At 41.0% G+C, this 18,741-nt stretch overlaps 1 protein-coding gene across 5 annotated transcripts in view; it reads left to right on the forward strand.

The window, feature by feature from the left end:
* Positions 1-18,741, forward strand: part of Kdm3 (Lysine demethylase 3) — a 572,262-nt gene that overhangs the window by 197,169 nt on the left and 356,352 nt on the right. For all 5 annotated transcript variants that reach the window (XM_076305347.1, XM_076305593.1, XM_076305514.1 and 2 more), the window contains exon 7: positions 4,353-4,452. In XM_076305347.1, coding sequence (XP_076161462.1) covers positions 4,353-4,452 — 100 coding nt within the window. The remainder of the gene's footprint in view (positions 1-4,352; positions 4,453-18,741) is intronic.

Here is an 18,741-nt window from a genome sequence, read left to right on the forward strand (position 1 = left end):
CAGCCCATTAAATAAAGCAATAATAATACTAATAATAAATTCCGGTTTGGATATCGATTGAAACGGACCGTCGCGTCGACGATTGGCCCCTCGTAAATAACGATAATCTTTTAATCCGTGCCAATTATCGACGAATCGAGCAACTAATCGCGCGAAGAGGTAACCGATCACGTTCTCGTAGAAGGCGATGCTCGATTTTTCGAGCGTTTGCGAGCGTTTGTGAGCGTTTGCTAGCGTTTGCGAGCGTTTAGATCTCCTCACGGCTCACCCTGTTTAGGAAACACTGTGGCGCGTTTATCTCCGGCACTGTCCACGCTGTCGCGTTTATATACGGTAATAAATGCATCGGTCGAACAAAGACACGGACCAAACACACATACACATACACAAACACACCTCCTTTGTCTCACGATCCTGCGTCGAGAGTTGTTTCAACGTTCGCGTGACGCGAATGTGACGAGTCTTTCGTCACTTGAAGAATAGTTAAGGAATTCGGCCCTGGCTGGACTCGAAATTATTGTTTGTCAATTATTGTTTATCAGGAAATAACGGGAGGAATCTTTTCTTTGATAATTGTACGAGTCGAAGTAATACGCGCGATCACTTTAATATTAATTGTAGCGTAGGTTTAGGATTGGGGAAAATAAGTTTGAGGAGTTTCAATTTGGAAATTGAATTAGAATTGGTTTATTCGAAATGAATGGGTTTTCATATGGTGGTTTTGGAGAGGGGATTGTGGTGTAGGTGAGTGTGGGTAAGAGATCTGTTTCGTTGGGCTATATCAGCAACTTGAGATGATTTGACGCATATTTGGTGTATTTGTTATAGGTAACTTAACATGTTGTCAAGTACGAGATACAATGGTTCCAAAAAGTAATAGGTTGTTCAATGTAGTACTATTGTTCGATAAAACAGTACTGTTCAATGTAGTACTGTCGTTTGATTAAACTTATTGAACAGTACTGTTTAATGTAGTACTGTCGTTCGATTGAACTTATTGTACAGTACTATTCAATATAGTACTGTCGTTCAATTGAATTTATTAAACAGTACTGTTCAATGTAATAATGTCGTTCGATTGAACTTATGGAATAGTACTGTTCAATGTAGTACTGTCGTTCGATTGGACTTATTGAACAGTACTATTCAATATAGTACTGTCGTTCGATTGAACTTACTGTACAGTACTGTTCAATGTAGTACTGTCGTTCGATTGAACTTATTGCACAGTACTGTTCAATGTAGTATTGTCGTTTGATTAAACTTATTGAACAGTACTGTTCAATGTAGTACTGTCGTTTGATAAAACTTATTGAACAGTATTTCAATGTAGTACTGTCGTTCGATTGAACTTATTAAACAGTACTGTTCAATGTAGTACTGTCGTTTGATTAAACTTCTTGAACAGTACTGTTTAATGTAGTACTGTCGTTCGATTGAACTTATTGTACAGTACTGTTCAATGTAGTAATGTAGTTCGATTGAACTTGTTTAGCAACCTAGTACTATACTGTTCAATAAGATTCATCGAACGACAAAATTGATTAAATAACCTAGTAACTGCACGCTGTATTATAAGGAAATTCTTCTTACCTGTAAGACTGATTTTAATGAACGTTTCTGTGTATGTAGAGTGTGATAATGCACATATAGAGAAATTTTTTTTAACCACAGAAAATTTCTTTAAGAAGGTGAAATCAAGTCTAGAAGGTTTCAATTTTTTTCTTTTTTTTTTAACGCAACTTTTCTCGAAACTTTTTTGCAACAGAATGATAGAACACTAAGAGCTGGACATTTTTCATACGAAAAGTTTTGCTCTGTTTCACACTGTTACGATGTTGTACTCGAAGAATGGAAGAGTTTTTCACAATTACAACAATCTTTTAAATTAATCCACAATGTATCACTCTTCTGACGAAATAAAAATGAAATTTCATCGTGGTATAGTTTCTCTGGGATACTTTCTCGAATCAGTACCTTCTTTCTTCGATATGAAAAATGTAACATAAATATTATAAATTACCTTATTGTTCATTAATACGAAAAACGTAACATAAATCTCATACATTAATTCATGTTACGTTATTGTTCATTAATTCGAAGAACGTGAGGTAAATATCATAAATTACCTTATTGTTCATTAATAAGAAAAATGTGACATAAATATCATAAATTACCTTATTATTCATTAATATGAAAATCGTGAGGTAAATATCAAAAAATACCTTATTGTTCATTAATAAGAAAAATGTGACATAAATATCATAAATTACCTTATTGTTCATTAATAAAAAATGTGACATAAATATCATAAATTACCTTATTGTTCATTAATACGAAAAACGTGTAACATAAATATCATACACTACGTTATTATTCATTAATACGAAAATCGTAAGGTAAATATGATAAATTACCTTATTATTCATTATTAAGAAAAATGTGACGTAAATATCATAAATTACCTTATTGTTCATTACTAAGAAAACCGTAACGTAAATATCACAAATTACCTTATTGTTCATCTACCCTGATGTACAACGACACTCTTATTGTTCAATAAGTTTTATATCGCGAGAAAGCATATCGAACAACCTAGTACCATTCAATAAGTTCTATCAAACAACCTACTACTGCCCAATAAATTGTCTCGAACGACAAAACTTATCGAACAACCCAGTAAACCCCTCGCTGATAAAATAACCCCGTTCCGATAATCGACGAGCGTATCCTCGTCACGCTCCGGCCGCCAAAGTGGAAAAAGACATAGCTGCAACGCCAAAGGATTATTATACCCAGTTGCGTTCCAGTACTTCAATCCAACTCATGAAACGAACTCTCGATAACCATACGCGTCCTGCTAATAGAAATAAACAAAGAAATAGGTGCAAATGTAGACAAAGAAATGTTATCGTTTACATCCAAAATTAAGAGAACATTCTGATACTTCGATCCTCGCTCGAATGCTACTGAATGCGGTTAGGTACCCTTAGGGTACGATTATAGTGGTGTGGATAAGTGTGAAACGAGGATAAGGGTCGCGACAAAGTCAAACCAATATAATGTAATGTACAAATTTCAATTTGGATATTGAATTGAATTGGTTTATTCGAAATCAAATTAGTTAGGACGGAGTCCTACTAATAGAAATAGACAAAGAAATAGGTGCAAGTGTAGACAAAGAAATAGGTGCAAGTGTAGACAAAGAAATGTTATCGTTTACATTCAAAATTAAGAGAACATTCTGATACCTCGATCCTCGCTCGAGTGCTACTGAATACGGTTAGGTACCCTTAGGGTATGATTATAATGATGCAACGTGAAACGAGGATAACGTCGAGGTGAGGGTCGCGACAAAGTCAAACCAATATAATGTAATGCCCAAGTTTCAATTTACAAATTGAATTGAATTGGTTTATTCGAAATCAAATTATTCGACTCATATTTTTCATATGGTGTTTTTGGAGAGGTGATCGTGGTGTAGATGAGTACAATGTGCTGGGTATAATATCAGTCGCGTGGATCACGAGCGTCGCGCGATCAAAATCCCCAAGTCTTGTTTTCGCGCGAAAATCAAATCTTGCCTCCTAGTAATCGCGATCGGTGAATCCAGATCGCGCTTGATTCTCGATTTCTGGGAAAGAGAATCGTCGAGCCGCGTTGCAAAGCGTCCCGAGAAGCTCGAGCGCCGTGTTTCTGGATCACCGAGCACGAGGAGGAAATAAGTGTCGATTTATCCTCGACCCACATCCGTAATGTTATTCGTACGGTCTGTGCACTTGGATTTATCGACACAGTGTCAACATTTTCTTACGTGTGCACGTTCAGATATCTTTGTATCAATCTTGTTCAATCTCGTACGGAATATTATCCGGTTCCTGTATCGTGACCACTTTCGGAGCACCGAGCGGATCGAGAGTACCCAGCACCGGTTTTTACCTTTATATACACTTCCCGTACCTCTTACGGCAATCGATCATCGCAATTACGTACCGTTAATCTTAATTTATTACCGCTTGAGAAACGTCGTCGCGCACTTGGACTCCGTTCCTTCTCGTAACGTAAACTGTTTCGTTCGTTGCCCTCGATCGTTCGAGTAAATTCAATTTACCGTGTCCCTCGACATCAAATTTGCTATATTAGAGAAAACTCGATGTTACACTGCACTATGTTAATAACTGCACAAGATTCCAAAGAACGTTAATAAATATTGCAAATCTGTCGATTTTATTTCCAATCGTGTCAGCTTTAAGGGTCGATTGTTGTATTTAACGTGTATTTTTTTCTTTGCGTTTTATAGGGTTCAGTCTCGTTGGTAAATAACGATAAATGTTGTTACGTTTGTATTTCAGCCACGACCTGGAAGGAGGCCCCGAGGACGTCCAGGGAACGCCGCACAGTTGCAGACCACGCCCAGGATACAAAGTCCCGTGTCACAGCATCTCGAGAAAGGTGAGTCGCGTGAATGAGACCAGACGAGACGAGACGAGATTTCGGTACGTTCGAGTTTCAATGGGATCGTACCGCGTTTCGCGGGACGTTTCGCGCTAAAAGATTCTCAAGGCAGCGGCCCGTGCATACGCGACAGAAATAGAATACCTTCGTAACGACGCGTCGAAATTATCGATGCGTTCGCGAAGCCTTCGTGTGTCTCTCGGGCGTCGATTATCGAGGTACCGGTCGCTCGAAACGGTTTCGAGAACTATCGAAACTCGTTCCGGAGAGGCTCGAGAGACCTTGACCCTTCGAGCAGTTCCGTGTTTCGATGCTGAATTCGTTTATGACTCTCAACGATGTTATTATCACGATAAGCGTGTTTATGGCCGAGTGATCTGTTTCCGTAGTTTTCGTCGTGTATATTTATGACTGCGTGGTGCGAAGCAGATCGTTATTCGATTATTCGCGTGGGTAGGGTTGTAGTGGAGCAATGAGAGAAGTGGGTAGTGAGGAGAGGCTAGTAGAGCTAAAAGACGAAAGTTCTTGTTGAAAATATAGTAATTAAACATCGCGTATTAATGTTGTATTTTTTGAAGAACAAGAGTAAAAAATAGTCGATCTACTCGATTAATAGAAATGGACAATGAAATGTCTTCGAAGAAACAGCAAAAGGTTTTTTAGAAAATATTGCAATTGAATGTCACGAATTAACGTAGTACCTTTTAAAAAATAAGATCAGATAATGGTCGATTCGTCTCACCGGTAAAAATTGGCAAAGAAATGTCTTCGAAGAAGCAACAAAAGTTTTTGTAGAAAATTTGAGAAAAGAAAAACCAGCATATTTAGAAAATTAATAATATTTGTTCGTTTTCTGCGCAATTGCTACACAAGAATTATCGTTGTTCAAATATCCGGTCATTCTAAACGTACGGAAATACTCTTGAAACACTTCGACAACTCTGTTGAATGTCTGAAAGACGACTAAGGTTTAATTAAACAAATAATTTAAATTATCGTAAATTACTTTCCGTCGACCTGGAGACTCCAGTGACACAGATCTACCGTCAAATTTTCCCGATCGCAGAAGTTTTGTCGCAAAGCTTGGGTCTCGAGCGACCCACGCTATTCCAGCGTTCTCTTCTAGTATACGCAACGTCGTGAACGTATCTATGACGCTAGTTTTGACATTTACATTACCTACAGTACAATCTGACGTTTCGTTATTGCGACAAGTGTGCGATGACCTTTACTCGACTATCGACGCGGAGTCAGCCGCTTCGATGTCCATGTTGCCTCTTCGAGGGTGTATCGAGGAGATTGCCAGTCGGACGAATGTAGTCCTCGACTCAACGCGTCCAAGTGATCCGCATGGTCGATGAAGCGAGGTCAAGTAGGGTCGTCGTCGTCGTCGTCGTCGTTGTCGTCGGGACTAAAGTCACCGCGATCGACCCTTTCGAAGGTCGGATGAAGAAGCTCTTTTGGACTGCGTTAGTGTCTCTGTTTCATTGACGGAGCCGATATAGGAGTCTATGTGGAATTGGGGACCGTCTTTAGACGCATTACCCCTGGGGGGAAGGTTTAAAAAATTATTTACAAGCTCTATCGGCAATAAACGGATTTTTTAGTTATTTTCGTGTCTCGAGAAAGTATGAAACGAATTATTCAATCTCGAGACGGATTTCGAACGGAGCGTTGGGCGCGTACGCGACAACTGGTCGAGAGTGTGCAACTCGGGAAGGTAGTTTCGTTCTTCATCGATCGAGTAGCACTTCCCTTATTCGTGCATCGCAGATGCGCGGGAAATTGCAAAGAGTCAACCGCTCCGATGTCCACGTTGCTTGTTCGAGGGTGTATCGAGAAGATGTGATCGTCCAAGTGATCCGCATGGTCGATGAAGCGAGGTCAAGTAGGGTCGTCGTCGTCGTTGTCGTTGTTGTCGTTGTCGTTGCGACTAAAGTCACCGCGATCGACCCGTTCGAAGGTCGGACGAGGAAGCTCTTTTGGACTGCGTTAGTGTCTCAGTTTCATTGACGGAGCCGATACAGGAGTCTATGTGGAATTGGGGACCGTCTTAAAACCCATTACCCCTGGGGAGAAGCTATAAAAAATTATTTGCAAGCTGTGTCGGCGATAAATGGATTTTTTAATTATTTTCGTGTCTCGAGAAAGTATGAAACAAAATATTCAGTCTCGAGACGGATTTCGAATGGAGCATTGTACGCGTACGCAACAATATGTTGAGAGTGTGCAACTCGGGAAGATAGTTTCGTTGTTCATCGATCGAGTAGCACTTCCCTTATTCGTGCATCGCAGATGCGCGGGAAATTGCAAAGAGTCAACCGCTCCGATGTCCACGTTGCCTGTTCGAGGGTGTATCGAGGAGATTTCCAGTCGGACGAATGTAGTCCTCGACTCAACGCGTCCAAGTGATCCGCATGGTCGATGAAGCGAGGTCAAGTAGGGTCGTCGTCGTCGTTGTCGTCGTTGTCGCGACTAAAGTCACCGCGATCGACCCGTTCGAAGGTCGGGCGGGGAAACTCTTTCGGACTGCGTTGGTGTCTCGGTTTCATTGACGGGGCCGATGCGGGAGACCGTGTGGAATCGGGGACCGTCTTAAAATGCATTGCCTCTGGGGACGGTGTTCTCTGGGGGGAAGGTATAAAAAGAAGAGTGCACAAAAAGGGGAGAAGTTACGACGAAGAAGAAAAAGAATAAGTAGAGGAGTGAAAAAAAGGGCAAAGCTCCCAAAGAGGGAGAGAAAGAAAGAGAGAGAGAGATATCTGGGGTGGCGTAGGGCCGTGCTGCGCCGAAGGGAATAAATGATTCGAGGAACAGGGAGGAACCGGTCCACAAACAAAAGACTCGTTGCCAGCTACGGCTGAATCGCTGGTTTAAGGGATGAGGGGAGGAAGAAAGGCGCGTTGGGCTCGTAGGAGGGATTACAGCGAGGAAGGAAGTGCTGACTCCGGACGGTAGTAGGAGTGTGCTGATGTTGATGAAACGGACTGCGGGATTCCGAAGTCTTTGTCCCGGGACGAACGCTTCTTAATCCCGTGGAACCGGCCTGGCGTTCCTGCTGGATGTTTTTCTGGTTCCTCCATTTGTCGCGATTCCTCCCCCCTGTTCTCTGGGTTAATCGAGCTCCTCTATCCCAGGGTCGTTGGGTTTCTCCTGTCGTACGGAGCACGGTGTCGTCGTTCCGCTCGTCTAAGAAACTTAACGGGGTTATTGCTGCCCGGACAGTCATTTTCTCGGTTCCTTTCGTGAATTTTTTTTTTTAACGTTAGATAGGTGATTTTTTAGCGAGATTTCTCCCGATATGTCCGTCCAACTTACAAGTACACAGAGTATTTTTTTCGTATAGAAATATTAAAAATTCTTTGAGTTGTGGATCCTTGTTCGATTGCTCTTCGAAAACGAATGCTTCGTTGGCTTCTACGATTCCAACCGATCCGCTGATGAGAAACAAAGGGTGATAAAGTATCTTCATTGGGAAGGATACAAGGAACAAGTTAAAACCTCGATAAAACAATGAACAGACTTTATCGAAGAACAGGCATTTCGAAGTTAGATTTTGTAGCTTCATTTTGCGTTCAGAATGTGAACAAAAATAGTCAAACTCTATATTTCCAAGAATCTTTAGTAGAAGTTTCTCAGCAAATACAATATCAAACCATCGATTAGATCTCGAGATATCACGCTAATAGATTTAAAAAGCAACGTTTTGAGAACAATTAAAAAATCAAAGTTTCTCGCATTTAAAGTACCTCTCGTCAGCTTCACACCTCTATTCAAACCTCTGTTCGTTTTCACGAATCGAAGTAGATAATTTCTCACGCGTACGTTCAAAACGGTATACACTAAGGAAATGAAATAAAAAACAAAAAAAAAGAATCGATTCTTTCAAAATTCTAGCCTCGTATCTCGAGTCGATTCGCCCTACTCTCCCAGATAAAAAGGGCGTTACTTTATTCGGAAACGGGGACTAGACGGCCGATGGTTCGCGCCGGACGAGCGTTCTCGGTTAATTGGAACTGGTTGGACGACGTTGGAGCGCTCCGGGATCGTCGTGTTTCGCATTCTCAGACGCACAGTGGTTGTCCGGATAATTGCGACTCGATCGGGTATTGGAGACGTCAAATTCTACCGAAATTTCGCCCGTGATCCGATTTTACGTAACGACGAAGACCTACCGTGAACGATTCCGCCACGTTCGGGACTGTTTTGCTCCCAAGAGAGTATCAGCACCGTAAAAATTGGCGCTGGACACCGGTTGTACCAGAAACGTTCCAAGCTGATCCACGGGATCGATTCGACGATTTGGAAAGGTTTTTTGGACGTCTACGAATCATTGATCGTGGACATCCCTTGGAAATTGGCACGATTCTTGTCTCCGAAGAGAGCTCTTGTCGCTTCAAGTCAGCAACCGAGATCAGGTGGTTTCTTTTTTTTTTTCTCGCTTTAGAAACAGCAGTAGGAAGTCTAGAAGGAGGAACAAGAGGGTCGTGGAGTCCCCTCGCGTCAACGGGAAAATATAGGGTGATGTAGAAATACGTGATTATTCTTTAGAGGGTGAATCTACGAATTAACAGGGGTCACGATCCGTCCCCCTTCGATTGTAACGCGGTTCTGCGGAATGATAGAGTATTGCACACTGAAAGGACGTATAAATAGATAACTTGGGTGTAGATACCCGGTGAATTTTAAAATATGGTTAATTAAAGTTACGTAGCTTCTAAACGCAAGATGTACCCTGATATAAATTCCGTGCTTTGATTGTAACATAGTTCCGATATATTTCAATTAATTACGTACAGAAGAACGAAGAAAGATTTTTTTATAATCCGTCTATACCATTATACATTATCGTGGTCGAATAACTTATACCATACATATTTTTTTACGTTAACATCTAATGAATTTCTTCTATCTAGCCATTCACAAGGATCGCGATACAATCTTCTTGCCTGATAAAAGTATATAACTTCAATTCTTACTTGTACTTACCACTCTTCACTAATAACTTCTTTATATCTCGAAAACCATCGAGTATCTACACACAGTGTTTTCTATGCATCGAAACCAACCACTTTACCATCTCTATACGAAACCACGTTTAAATTAAAGCTTTGAGAACAATTGAAAAATGAATTAAATAAATTCGTATACCTTATATACTTATTATATTTGTATATACCTGTATTTATCCTTCGATGCACACACACATTTCTGAATCACCCTGTACAGCTTCTCCGTTCTCGTTTCCTGCGCGACTTACCCTCGAAGCATCGTAAGATCCACGTCGATCGAAAAATCTCGCGATCTGGAGATCTCTCGTGGAGGAAAGCTCGGAGGAACGTTTCCTGTCGGTTCGAGGAACGGAAAATCTCTCCGGGGAAGCAACGACACCGATCCTCTTTCCCCACCCTCGTCCGATTTCCGAGGAAAGCGAAGAAATTTATACCGTCGTTCCCGGGAACTTGTCCAGTGTATCACGGGCAAAGATTCAAAGCCGCGATTTTTCTTTCCGCGAGCTACGAGGCGCAAGCACGCGCTAATAAAGTAACGAGGACTCCTTTGAAGTGGGTCTGCGTCGTTGTAATTCCTCGCCTCGCCTCGTAGTCGTTCCCCGCTTTCTTCTCTTTTCTCCCCCTTTCTCTCCCGTCTCCCCCTCCCCTTCGCCCCTGTTCCTCCGAAAATAAACGCACCGCGTAAAACGCGAACCGGATGACACGTTGCTGAAAATACAACCGCGTGGAGCGAGCCCGTCGGGCGATGATATTTCGTAGTAATTACGAGTGGAAACCGAGAGAGCCGGGTGGAGAAATTCTTTTCTAATTTGGACGCTAGGACACCCCTCGCCGCGTAAATATCCCGTAAAATTGAGAGAGAGAGAGAGAGAGAGAGAGAGAGAGAGAGAGAGAGAGAGAGAGAGAGAGAGAGAGAGAAGCGTGTGTAAATGTCCACGCGCGAGAAAGAGAGAAAAAGGGGTGTGTGTATTTGTTTGTGTGCGTGTATGTGTGTGTTTGCTTGTATGCGTGTAAGTACGTGTGTTTGTTGCGTATGCATATGCATGCGTATGTTTGTTTATGTGTGTATGCATGTGCGTGCATGTGTTTGTGTGAGTATGTGTGCTTGTTTGTTTGTTTGTTTGTTTGTTGCGTATGCATTTGCATGCGTATGTTTGTTTATGTGTGTATGCATGTGCGTGCATGTGTTTGTGTGAGTATGTGTGTTTGTTTGTTTGTTTGTTTGTTTGTTGCGTATGCATTTGCATGCGTATGTTTGTTTATGTGCGTATGCATGTGCGTACATGTGTCGGTCGTGTGCGTATGCATGTGTTTGTTAGTTTGTGTGCGTATGCATGTGTTTTTTTGTTTGGGTGCGTATGCATGTGTTTTTTGTTTGGGTGCGTATGCATGTGTTTGTTAGTTTGTGTGCATATGCATGTGTTTGTTTTGTTTATGTGCGTATGCATGTGCGTGCATGTGTTTGTTTGCATATGCATGTGCGTGCACAGTTTGTATATGTGGGTATGCATGTGCGTGCATGTGTTTGTTTGTGTGTACGCAAGTATGATATATTAGGTCGTCCGGAAAGTCATTTCGTTTTCCAAAAAGGAGAATATATAATTTAACAAAATGTTTACATATTCTAAAAAAATCGTGTTTCATTTTCACCAAAAAAAAAACGAAATAACTTTCCGAACAACCCAATATATATTGAGAGAGAGAGGAGAGAAGGATAAATGGACGCCGGTCGGTTATATTGCCCGTTAATTAGGGGAACGCGTACCCATACTTTTCTCGCAGTCGGTGGTAATTAGAAAAATTTCAACGCTGCCCGCTCGTAATTAGGAGCACCCCTAAAATCGAGAAACTAAACCGGGAGAGAGAGAAGAAAAATTTCAAACGACAAAACACTCCCCACCCACGAGGGTTTTAAAAACGCGCGAAATTCGAATCTCGGTTTGACGTTTCCTTGCATCGCGTTGAGCCCAAGTGTGCATAAATCGAGAAATTATACTCGGCGATTTCCAAACCTCGAAACTCGGGACTATAATGTTCGGAGAGTTGATTTCAATACAGTGTTTACTCTACTGTGCACTACTCGCAGTGCACATAGACTAGAATATCGAAAGTAATAATATATTCTCGAAAACGGAAGTCACAGCGCATTAAAATATAATAAAATTAATTTAACAGTGACGATTGGACGAAGCATCAGAGATTCTGCACGAAGTTGTTAAACGACTGACTGTTTTATTCATCGTATGAGAAATCTTATATACAGTTTGATATCACGAGTTTCGGTGAAACTAGGGTCTGAAACTAATTTCTCATTTCCGTGTCCAACATCAAAAATACACGTGTAATCTGATACAAATAACGATACATTCACTGTCAGTGGTTCCAAGTGTTGACGCTCCGTGCGATAGACAATTTAGCGACTATAGATATACAATGTAGTTATACGTATCTACATATGCTATATAGTCGATGGTAGGAAAAGGAGAGGGGTGAGTTTCATCCCGGGCCTGCTAGTGGACTCGTCAGTAAGTCATCCTAGCAGGCCCTGCCTTATACGCTGGGCCATTGGAAGATCGGTAAGGGATCGTATATATACCGATCGGAGCAGGTACGGTAACTTGCGGGAAACAGTTGGTGGTGGAGTGTCCCTCTGGTGGCAAGTGTGGGTAGCGCCGCCACAGACACTTATGGTAGTTAGGCGAGCGCTGAGACGCGACACTGTTGCAAGTCGCGGCGCGAAAGCGATCGAACGAAAGAAACATCGGTGCAAGTGCAGCGGGCAGCGATCTTAAATAGCAGCGAAAGAGTGGGGGGAAAGGAGGGGAGAGGGGAGGGGATGGAGCGATAGGAGGAACGGAGATTGCGCGGAAACGAGATTGATAGCGGTTACTGGTTGTACGGGTTGCTTGGCAGCCTACCAATCCTGGTTGCGAGTCGTCGACACTTGTTTCTCTCCTCTCTTTCCCTCGTTCGGCGACTTTTCAAAGTCGAGAACCGCGGCCAACGGAGAGAGGACTCGCTTCTTGTAACCGACTCGCGAAAGAAACGCCGCTATAAGTCTTCAAAGAGCTCACCGTGAGAATCGTGAGGAAGTACGCGGAGAATAACGAATCGCGATTTATTGGAAATCGGATCGGCGAAAGGCGCTGCGCGATTGGTTGGATTCCAGTCGCCGCGTGGAATTTGCGTTGAGAGGATACCGCTCGGCTCGTGATCTCGTACTTGCTTTACAGAGAGAGCGACGAACCGCGCGAAAGTTCGCCCGGGTTCCCCCCAAGTGACATCTTCCATTCGTGCGTAGTACATTAGAGTTTGGACACTATGAGTTATGCGTTCATGCGGGAATTTTTAATGTGCGTTAATTTTTTACTTCATTTTGTATTTGTGATAGAACGGACCTTGGGATTAGTATACGCGTGTTTTATAGTGTATACTACTTAATGTGTGTTAATTTTGTACTGGTGTATTTATGCTAGAATGCACATTAGGATAAGTATACATTTTGTAGTGTATACTACTTAATATGTATTAATTTTGTACTGGTGTATTTATGCTACAATGCATATTAGGATAAATATACATTTTGTAGTGTATATTACTTAATGTGCGTTAATTTTCTACTGGTGTATTTACACTAGAACACACAATAGGATAAGTATACGTTTTATAGTGAATACTGCTTAATGTAGTGTTCGTTATTGAGAAGAAGGCAGACGAGTGTCTATACCCCCACTCCAGTTACGATCCACGAGACTTCCCTATCGTCGTACGCATTGTCACTACTTGTCGTCAATTTTCGTCGCTGTTCTCGACCAATAGCGTCAATGTGAGCGATGGTGGGTAAGCTGGTAAACTAAAGTGGGAATGTACATACTCGTTTGTCTTCTTACGCAATGGTAGGAGTAGATTAAATTAGAGAGTAAATAAAAACACTCGTCTGCATTCTTTTCGTGAGCGAACAGTAGATAAATTTTATTTTCTTGATAGAAAGTACGCAAAATAAAAATTGATCGACCGTCGTCGACCTTTTTCACTGTCCTTGGCCAATAGCGCCAATCTATGCACAGTAGGGGAACTAGAGTGGGGATGTAAACACTCGTTTGCCTTCTTCTCACAGACGGACAGTACAATACCGTCTTTGAAAAATTTGGCCATCTACTCTGTATTGGAAGTATACAAAATAGAGTAGAAGTGAGTCAAGAAATAGTTTCGTAACAATCACTCATCTCTATTATATTATTATATAAATCGCCCAGCAAAATATTCGAGAAAATGCCTCAAACAAACTTATAATTTGTTATTACTCCCCAACATTGAAAATACATAAACATTACAAAGAAATCTAACAATTCTCATCTATTAATCGATCAAATTTTCACTGATATCAACCAATCGATAATCGTTCCACTTATAAATATTTACACGTCACCAACGAAATGAACCTTTCGATCCAATATTGATCAAATATTAGCTTGTTGGGAAAGTCATTTTTTTTTTTTTTGATAAAAATAAAACACAATTTTTATAGAGTGTACAAACATTTCATTAAATCATATATTCTCCATTGTGGAAAACAAAATGACTTTCCGAACAATATTTCCAACATTTCTAAACAGTAACCGAGACGTACACGTGGCGCGCTACGAATGGCGGATTAAAGTATCGCGTCGGTTCGCACGTGGGCGGTCTGCCGTGTCCCGTAATGTACCCGTTTAACATTAGACCGTGGAACGTATGCGCGGATCCAGCGAGTCACGTGTCAGTGCGCATCTGGCGGCCAATGAGCGCCGCGTAGCCTCGAAACGATACGATAGAAAAAGTCGCTATCGTCCCGTCCGTTCCAAAGTGCGTTCTCCGGCGAAATCTCGAACAGAATCGTGCGCCGTTGATCGAAATCCGTTCGAGAAGGGCAGAGAGATTCCGTCGGCGGGAAATCGACGAGGCAACGCATAGGAAACGCGTCGTGTCCGGCGAATGCATAATTCCGTGATCGATATCGTTGGCATACGCGTTCGCGTATGCGCGGTTGCGCAACACCGTGACGGCCAACTGCGCGTAAAGGGAGGGGTGGGGTGTGTGGAGGGGGGTCAGTTTTGTATCGCTCGGCCCGAATAGACACCGATCGCTGCGTCACGGTTCGCGAGACGAGCCACAACTTTTCGACCGAGCCGATGAGTCATCCAGTCGATGACTCGCGACGATCCATCGCAGTCGGTCCCGATTCTCGCTCGCGTTGCCCTTTGTTCCGCGCAACAACTCTCCCTCGAGCGTTTTCTCACGACCGATAGAAATTACACTTATTTAATGGTTATTTATTTGATCGGTAATCGTGAGTAAGGTACATCCGCGAGTAGAGATATTTATTTGGTCGGTGATCAAGAGTAGGGTACATTCGCGAGTAGATATATTTATTTAGTCGGTAATCGAGAGTAAAGTACATTTGAGAGTAGAAAAATTTATTTATTTCGTAATCGAAACTAAAATACATTTGGGAGTATCATAGAAATATTTATTTATTCGGTAATCGAGAGTAAAGTACATTTGAGAGTAGAAATATTTATTTATTTGGTAATCGAGAGTAAAGTACATTTGAGAGTATCGTAGAAACATTTGTTTATTATTTATTTATTCGGTAGACGAGAGTAAGGTAACTTCAATCTGCGGAATTTACAAAATTTAAAAGTTGTTGCTTATCTTATTTATTTATTCGATAAACGAGAGTAAAGTACATTTGAGAGTATCGTGGAAATATTTATTTAATAGTTATTTCTTTATTCGATAAAATACATTTAGGAATATCGTAAGAATATTCATTTAGTAAGTATTTATTTATCGAATAGACGAGAGTAAAGTAACTTCGATGAACGAAATTTACAAAATTTAAGAAATATTATCCTTACATAATTGACGATGGCCTTCTGTCCGATGTTACACACATCCCCGACCTAGGCATTTATTCATCGTCATGGTAATTTTCACAGGAAAATTACTCGTTTCAATGACGCAGTAGAAACAAATTTACGTTTTCAAAACCAACAGTAACGTAATATACCTACCGAACGCGCACGTGGCGAATTGTACGTCAACTTAAACATTAATGAAAGGGAAAAAATTACTCTCCAGCCACGTATCGTTTAATTACAATTACGAAAATATTGTTAACTCTGTTTCGTCCAATCTTGTAACGTTTTTTCGCCCTCTTGTTCGACTCAAGCTGGAACACGGCTCTATTATTTGGTCACCGTATCATGAGACCCACATAGCACAGCTAGAGCGTGTTCAGCACAAATTCTTTAGAATGACGTCTCGCTTTATTCGAACTCCGTCTTCTGTTACAATTATACAAACACACAGACCCGGCTCGGGTTAACGACCCTAGAATTGCATCGCCTCTCAGCTGATTTTCCATCTGTATACAAAGTTCTGAATTAATGTATAATCTACCATAACATCGCACGAAAACTATGTTCTCGTGCACCGTCGGTTAACCAGAGAAATTATTATTTATATTACCATAGGTTGTACCGTATTATTTACAGAATCTGAAATTCTACAAACAGAATTACCAAGTCTACGAATCGTTTTCGTAATACGCTAAATTTGTTCAGTAACCTCCCTTTGTCTTTAAACATTCAATATTGACTGTGGTCAAGAATCGGTAATTTTCTCTCTATATATTTATACGGTGAATATTTCATCACTATTCAATATTAATTAATTTTACTATTACTGTTTAATTTTTTTTTCTCATAGACCTTTATTTCACTATTGTTAGTTCTTACTTCTTGTATTTTTCTATACTACATTATCCTTTAATTCTCACTCCTTGTATTTTTCTACTCTACATTAGTAGTCTACTCGTATTAGTCTACTCAACAGTACTTTAATTCTCACTCCTTGTATTTTTCTACTCTACATTAGTACTCTACTCATATTAATCTACTTGTATTAGTCTACTCTAGAGTATTTTAATTCTTACTCCTTGTATTTTTCTACTCTACATCAGTCCTTTAATTCTCACTCCTTGTATTTTTCTACTCTACATCAATCCTTTAATTCTCACTCTTTGTATTTTTCTAATCTACATTAGTACTCTACTCGTATTAGTCTACTGGTACTAGTCTACTCTACTTACATTATTTCTACTCAACAGTACTTTAATTCTTACTCCTTGTATTTTTCTACTCTACATCAATCCTTTAATTCTCACTCCTTGTATTTTTCTACTCTACATTAGTACTCTACTCGTATCAGACTACTTGTATTACTCTACTCTACTTACATTACTTCTACTCAACAGTACTTTAATTCTTACTCCTTGTATTTTTCTACTGTACATCAATCCTTTAATCCTCACTCCTTGTATTTTTCTACTCTACATTAGTACTCTACTCGTATTAGTCTACTTGTATTACTCTACTCTACTTACATTATTTCTACTCTACAGTACTTTAATTCTTACTCCTTGTATTTTTCTACTCTACACTACTACTCTACTCATATTAGTCTACTTGTATTACTCTACTCTACTTACATTACTTCTACTCAACAGTACTATAATTCTCACTCCTTGTATTCTTTTACTCTACATTAGTACTCTACTCGTTTTAATCTATTTATATTAGTCTACTCTACTTACATTACTTCTACTCAACAGTACTTTAATTCCTACTCCTTGTATTCTTCTACTCTACATTACTACTCTACTCGTATTAGCCTACTTGTATTACCTTACTCTCCTTACATTACTCCTACTCAACAGTACTATAATTCCTACTCCATATATTTTCCCACTCTACACCAATCCTTTAATTCCCACTCCTTGCATTCCTCCACTCCACATTCTTCGCGTACCAAACATATACCCTCATGCCCAAAAAGAAAAAACAAATAAAAAATTCACTCCCGACTGCACAAAGCACAAATCAATCCCCGCTTAAACTTTCCAAACACCGAGACAGCGGTAACACTATCAAACCCCCCCTGCAATGACTATCAACGTTCCTCCCTTTCCCAACGTTTCCCCTTAACAGAAATCGCCTTCTTGATAGATCCATCCGAGTCGTTTTTTCCAAGTATCGAGAGTTCGGAGGCGGGTGTTCAACGGCCGCGTGTAAATACAGGAAACGGCCTCGCCACGCGGAGAAACTTTCCAGGTGGAAGAGTCGGTCAGCTACGGTTTAAATCGAAGTTTCGAGATACACGATACGCCACGACCGAGAGTATTGATTCGCGACGAGAACCCGCGGCGCGCTGTTTACGCGTTTCATTTACCACCCCAGGCCGTATTTTTTCGCCGGGCGGGCACGACGCGCGCGCTAGAATTAATTCATCGATCGGGCCGGGAAATTGTTTTTTTTTTTCCTTTTTTTTTCTCTTTTTTTTTCTCCCTCTTTCTCTCCCGCGGACGTCGGCCAACGTGCAACGTTCTCCCCGAGGAAATTCCATTAACCGCGATAGCGAAGGAGGACGACGACGTCGACGATCGCGAGCGAATAATTTCTCGCTCCACTCCGTAATTCCAGCGATAATTTCGCGCCCGTGGAATCCGCGCGGGCGATACGCGCGATAAATTCTACGCGCGTGCGAATATTGCCGGTTCACCGTTGCGGAGAGATCCCCGCGCGAGATGAAATTAAATCGGAATCGTTCGCCTCGTTAAAAGAACGAAAAACAGCCAGTGGCGGAGCACTTGCGCGTTCAATTTCCCCTACGCTTGTGTTCCCTCGATTTGCATATTTATCGTCTTCTCGAGAGCGTCGCCGACCGATCGTTCGATGGTTTTCCCGATGAAAATCGAGTCCGAGACGAGTGTAATTATGTTTCTTTTTTTTTTTTTTCTTTTTTTCTTCGTGTTTTGTTTGGGTCTTGAAATTTGTTAAGGGCGCGGATAATTAGTGGCGACATCTAGGAGGAATTCTGGGTACTTGGCGAAGTACGGTGATCATCGATCGATCGACATGATCGATGAGAGTCGTGTTTTCCTTAACGAGGCTTCGTTACGGTCAGAGAGTCGGTGGAAATTGTATACAGAGTGATTCAGAAATACGTATCCGTATTTCAGGATGTAAATTTACAAAGTAAGATGAATAAAAATGTCTTAATCATTTTCGAGTTATATACTATCGAAGAGAGTGTTCGAAGTTACACGATTGTCCTTTCTTGGGTACGGTAATGTACAGTTGGGAATTGGAGAAATGACTCCTCGATTAAAGGGAATGTAATAATAAAATGTTGCATGGGATTTTTAATATATTTTTAGATCGGAGATCTT

The sequence above is a fragment of the Ptiloglossa arizonensis genome, chromosome 1 (genome assembly GCF_051014685.1).
Source record: "Ptiloglossa arizonensis isolate GNS036 chromosome 1, iyPtiAriz1_principal, whole genome shotgun sequence".
Lineage (NCBI taxonomy): Eukaryota > Metazoa > Arthropoda > Insecta > Hymenoptera > Colletidae > Ptiloglossa > Ptiloglossa arizonensis.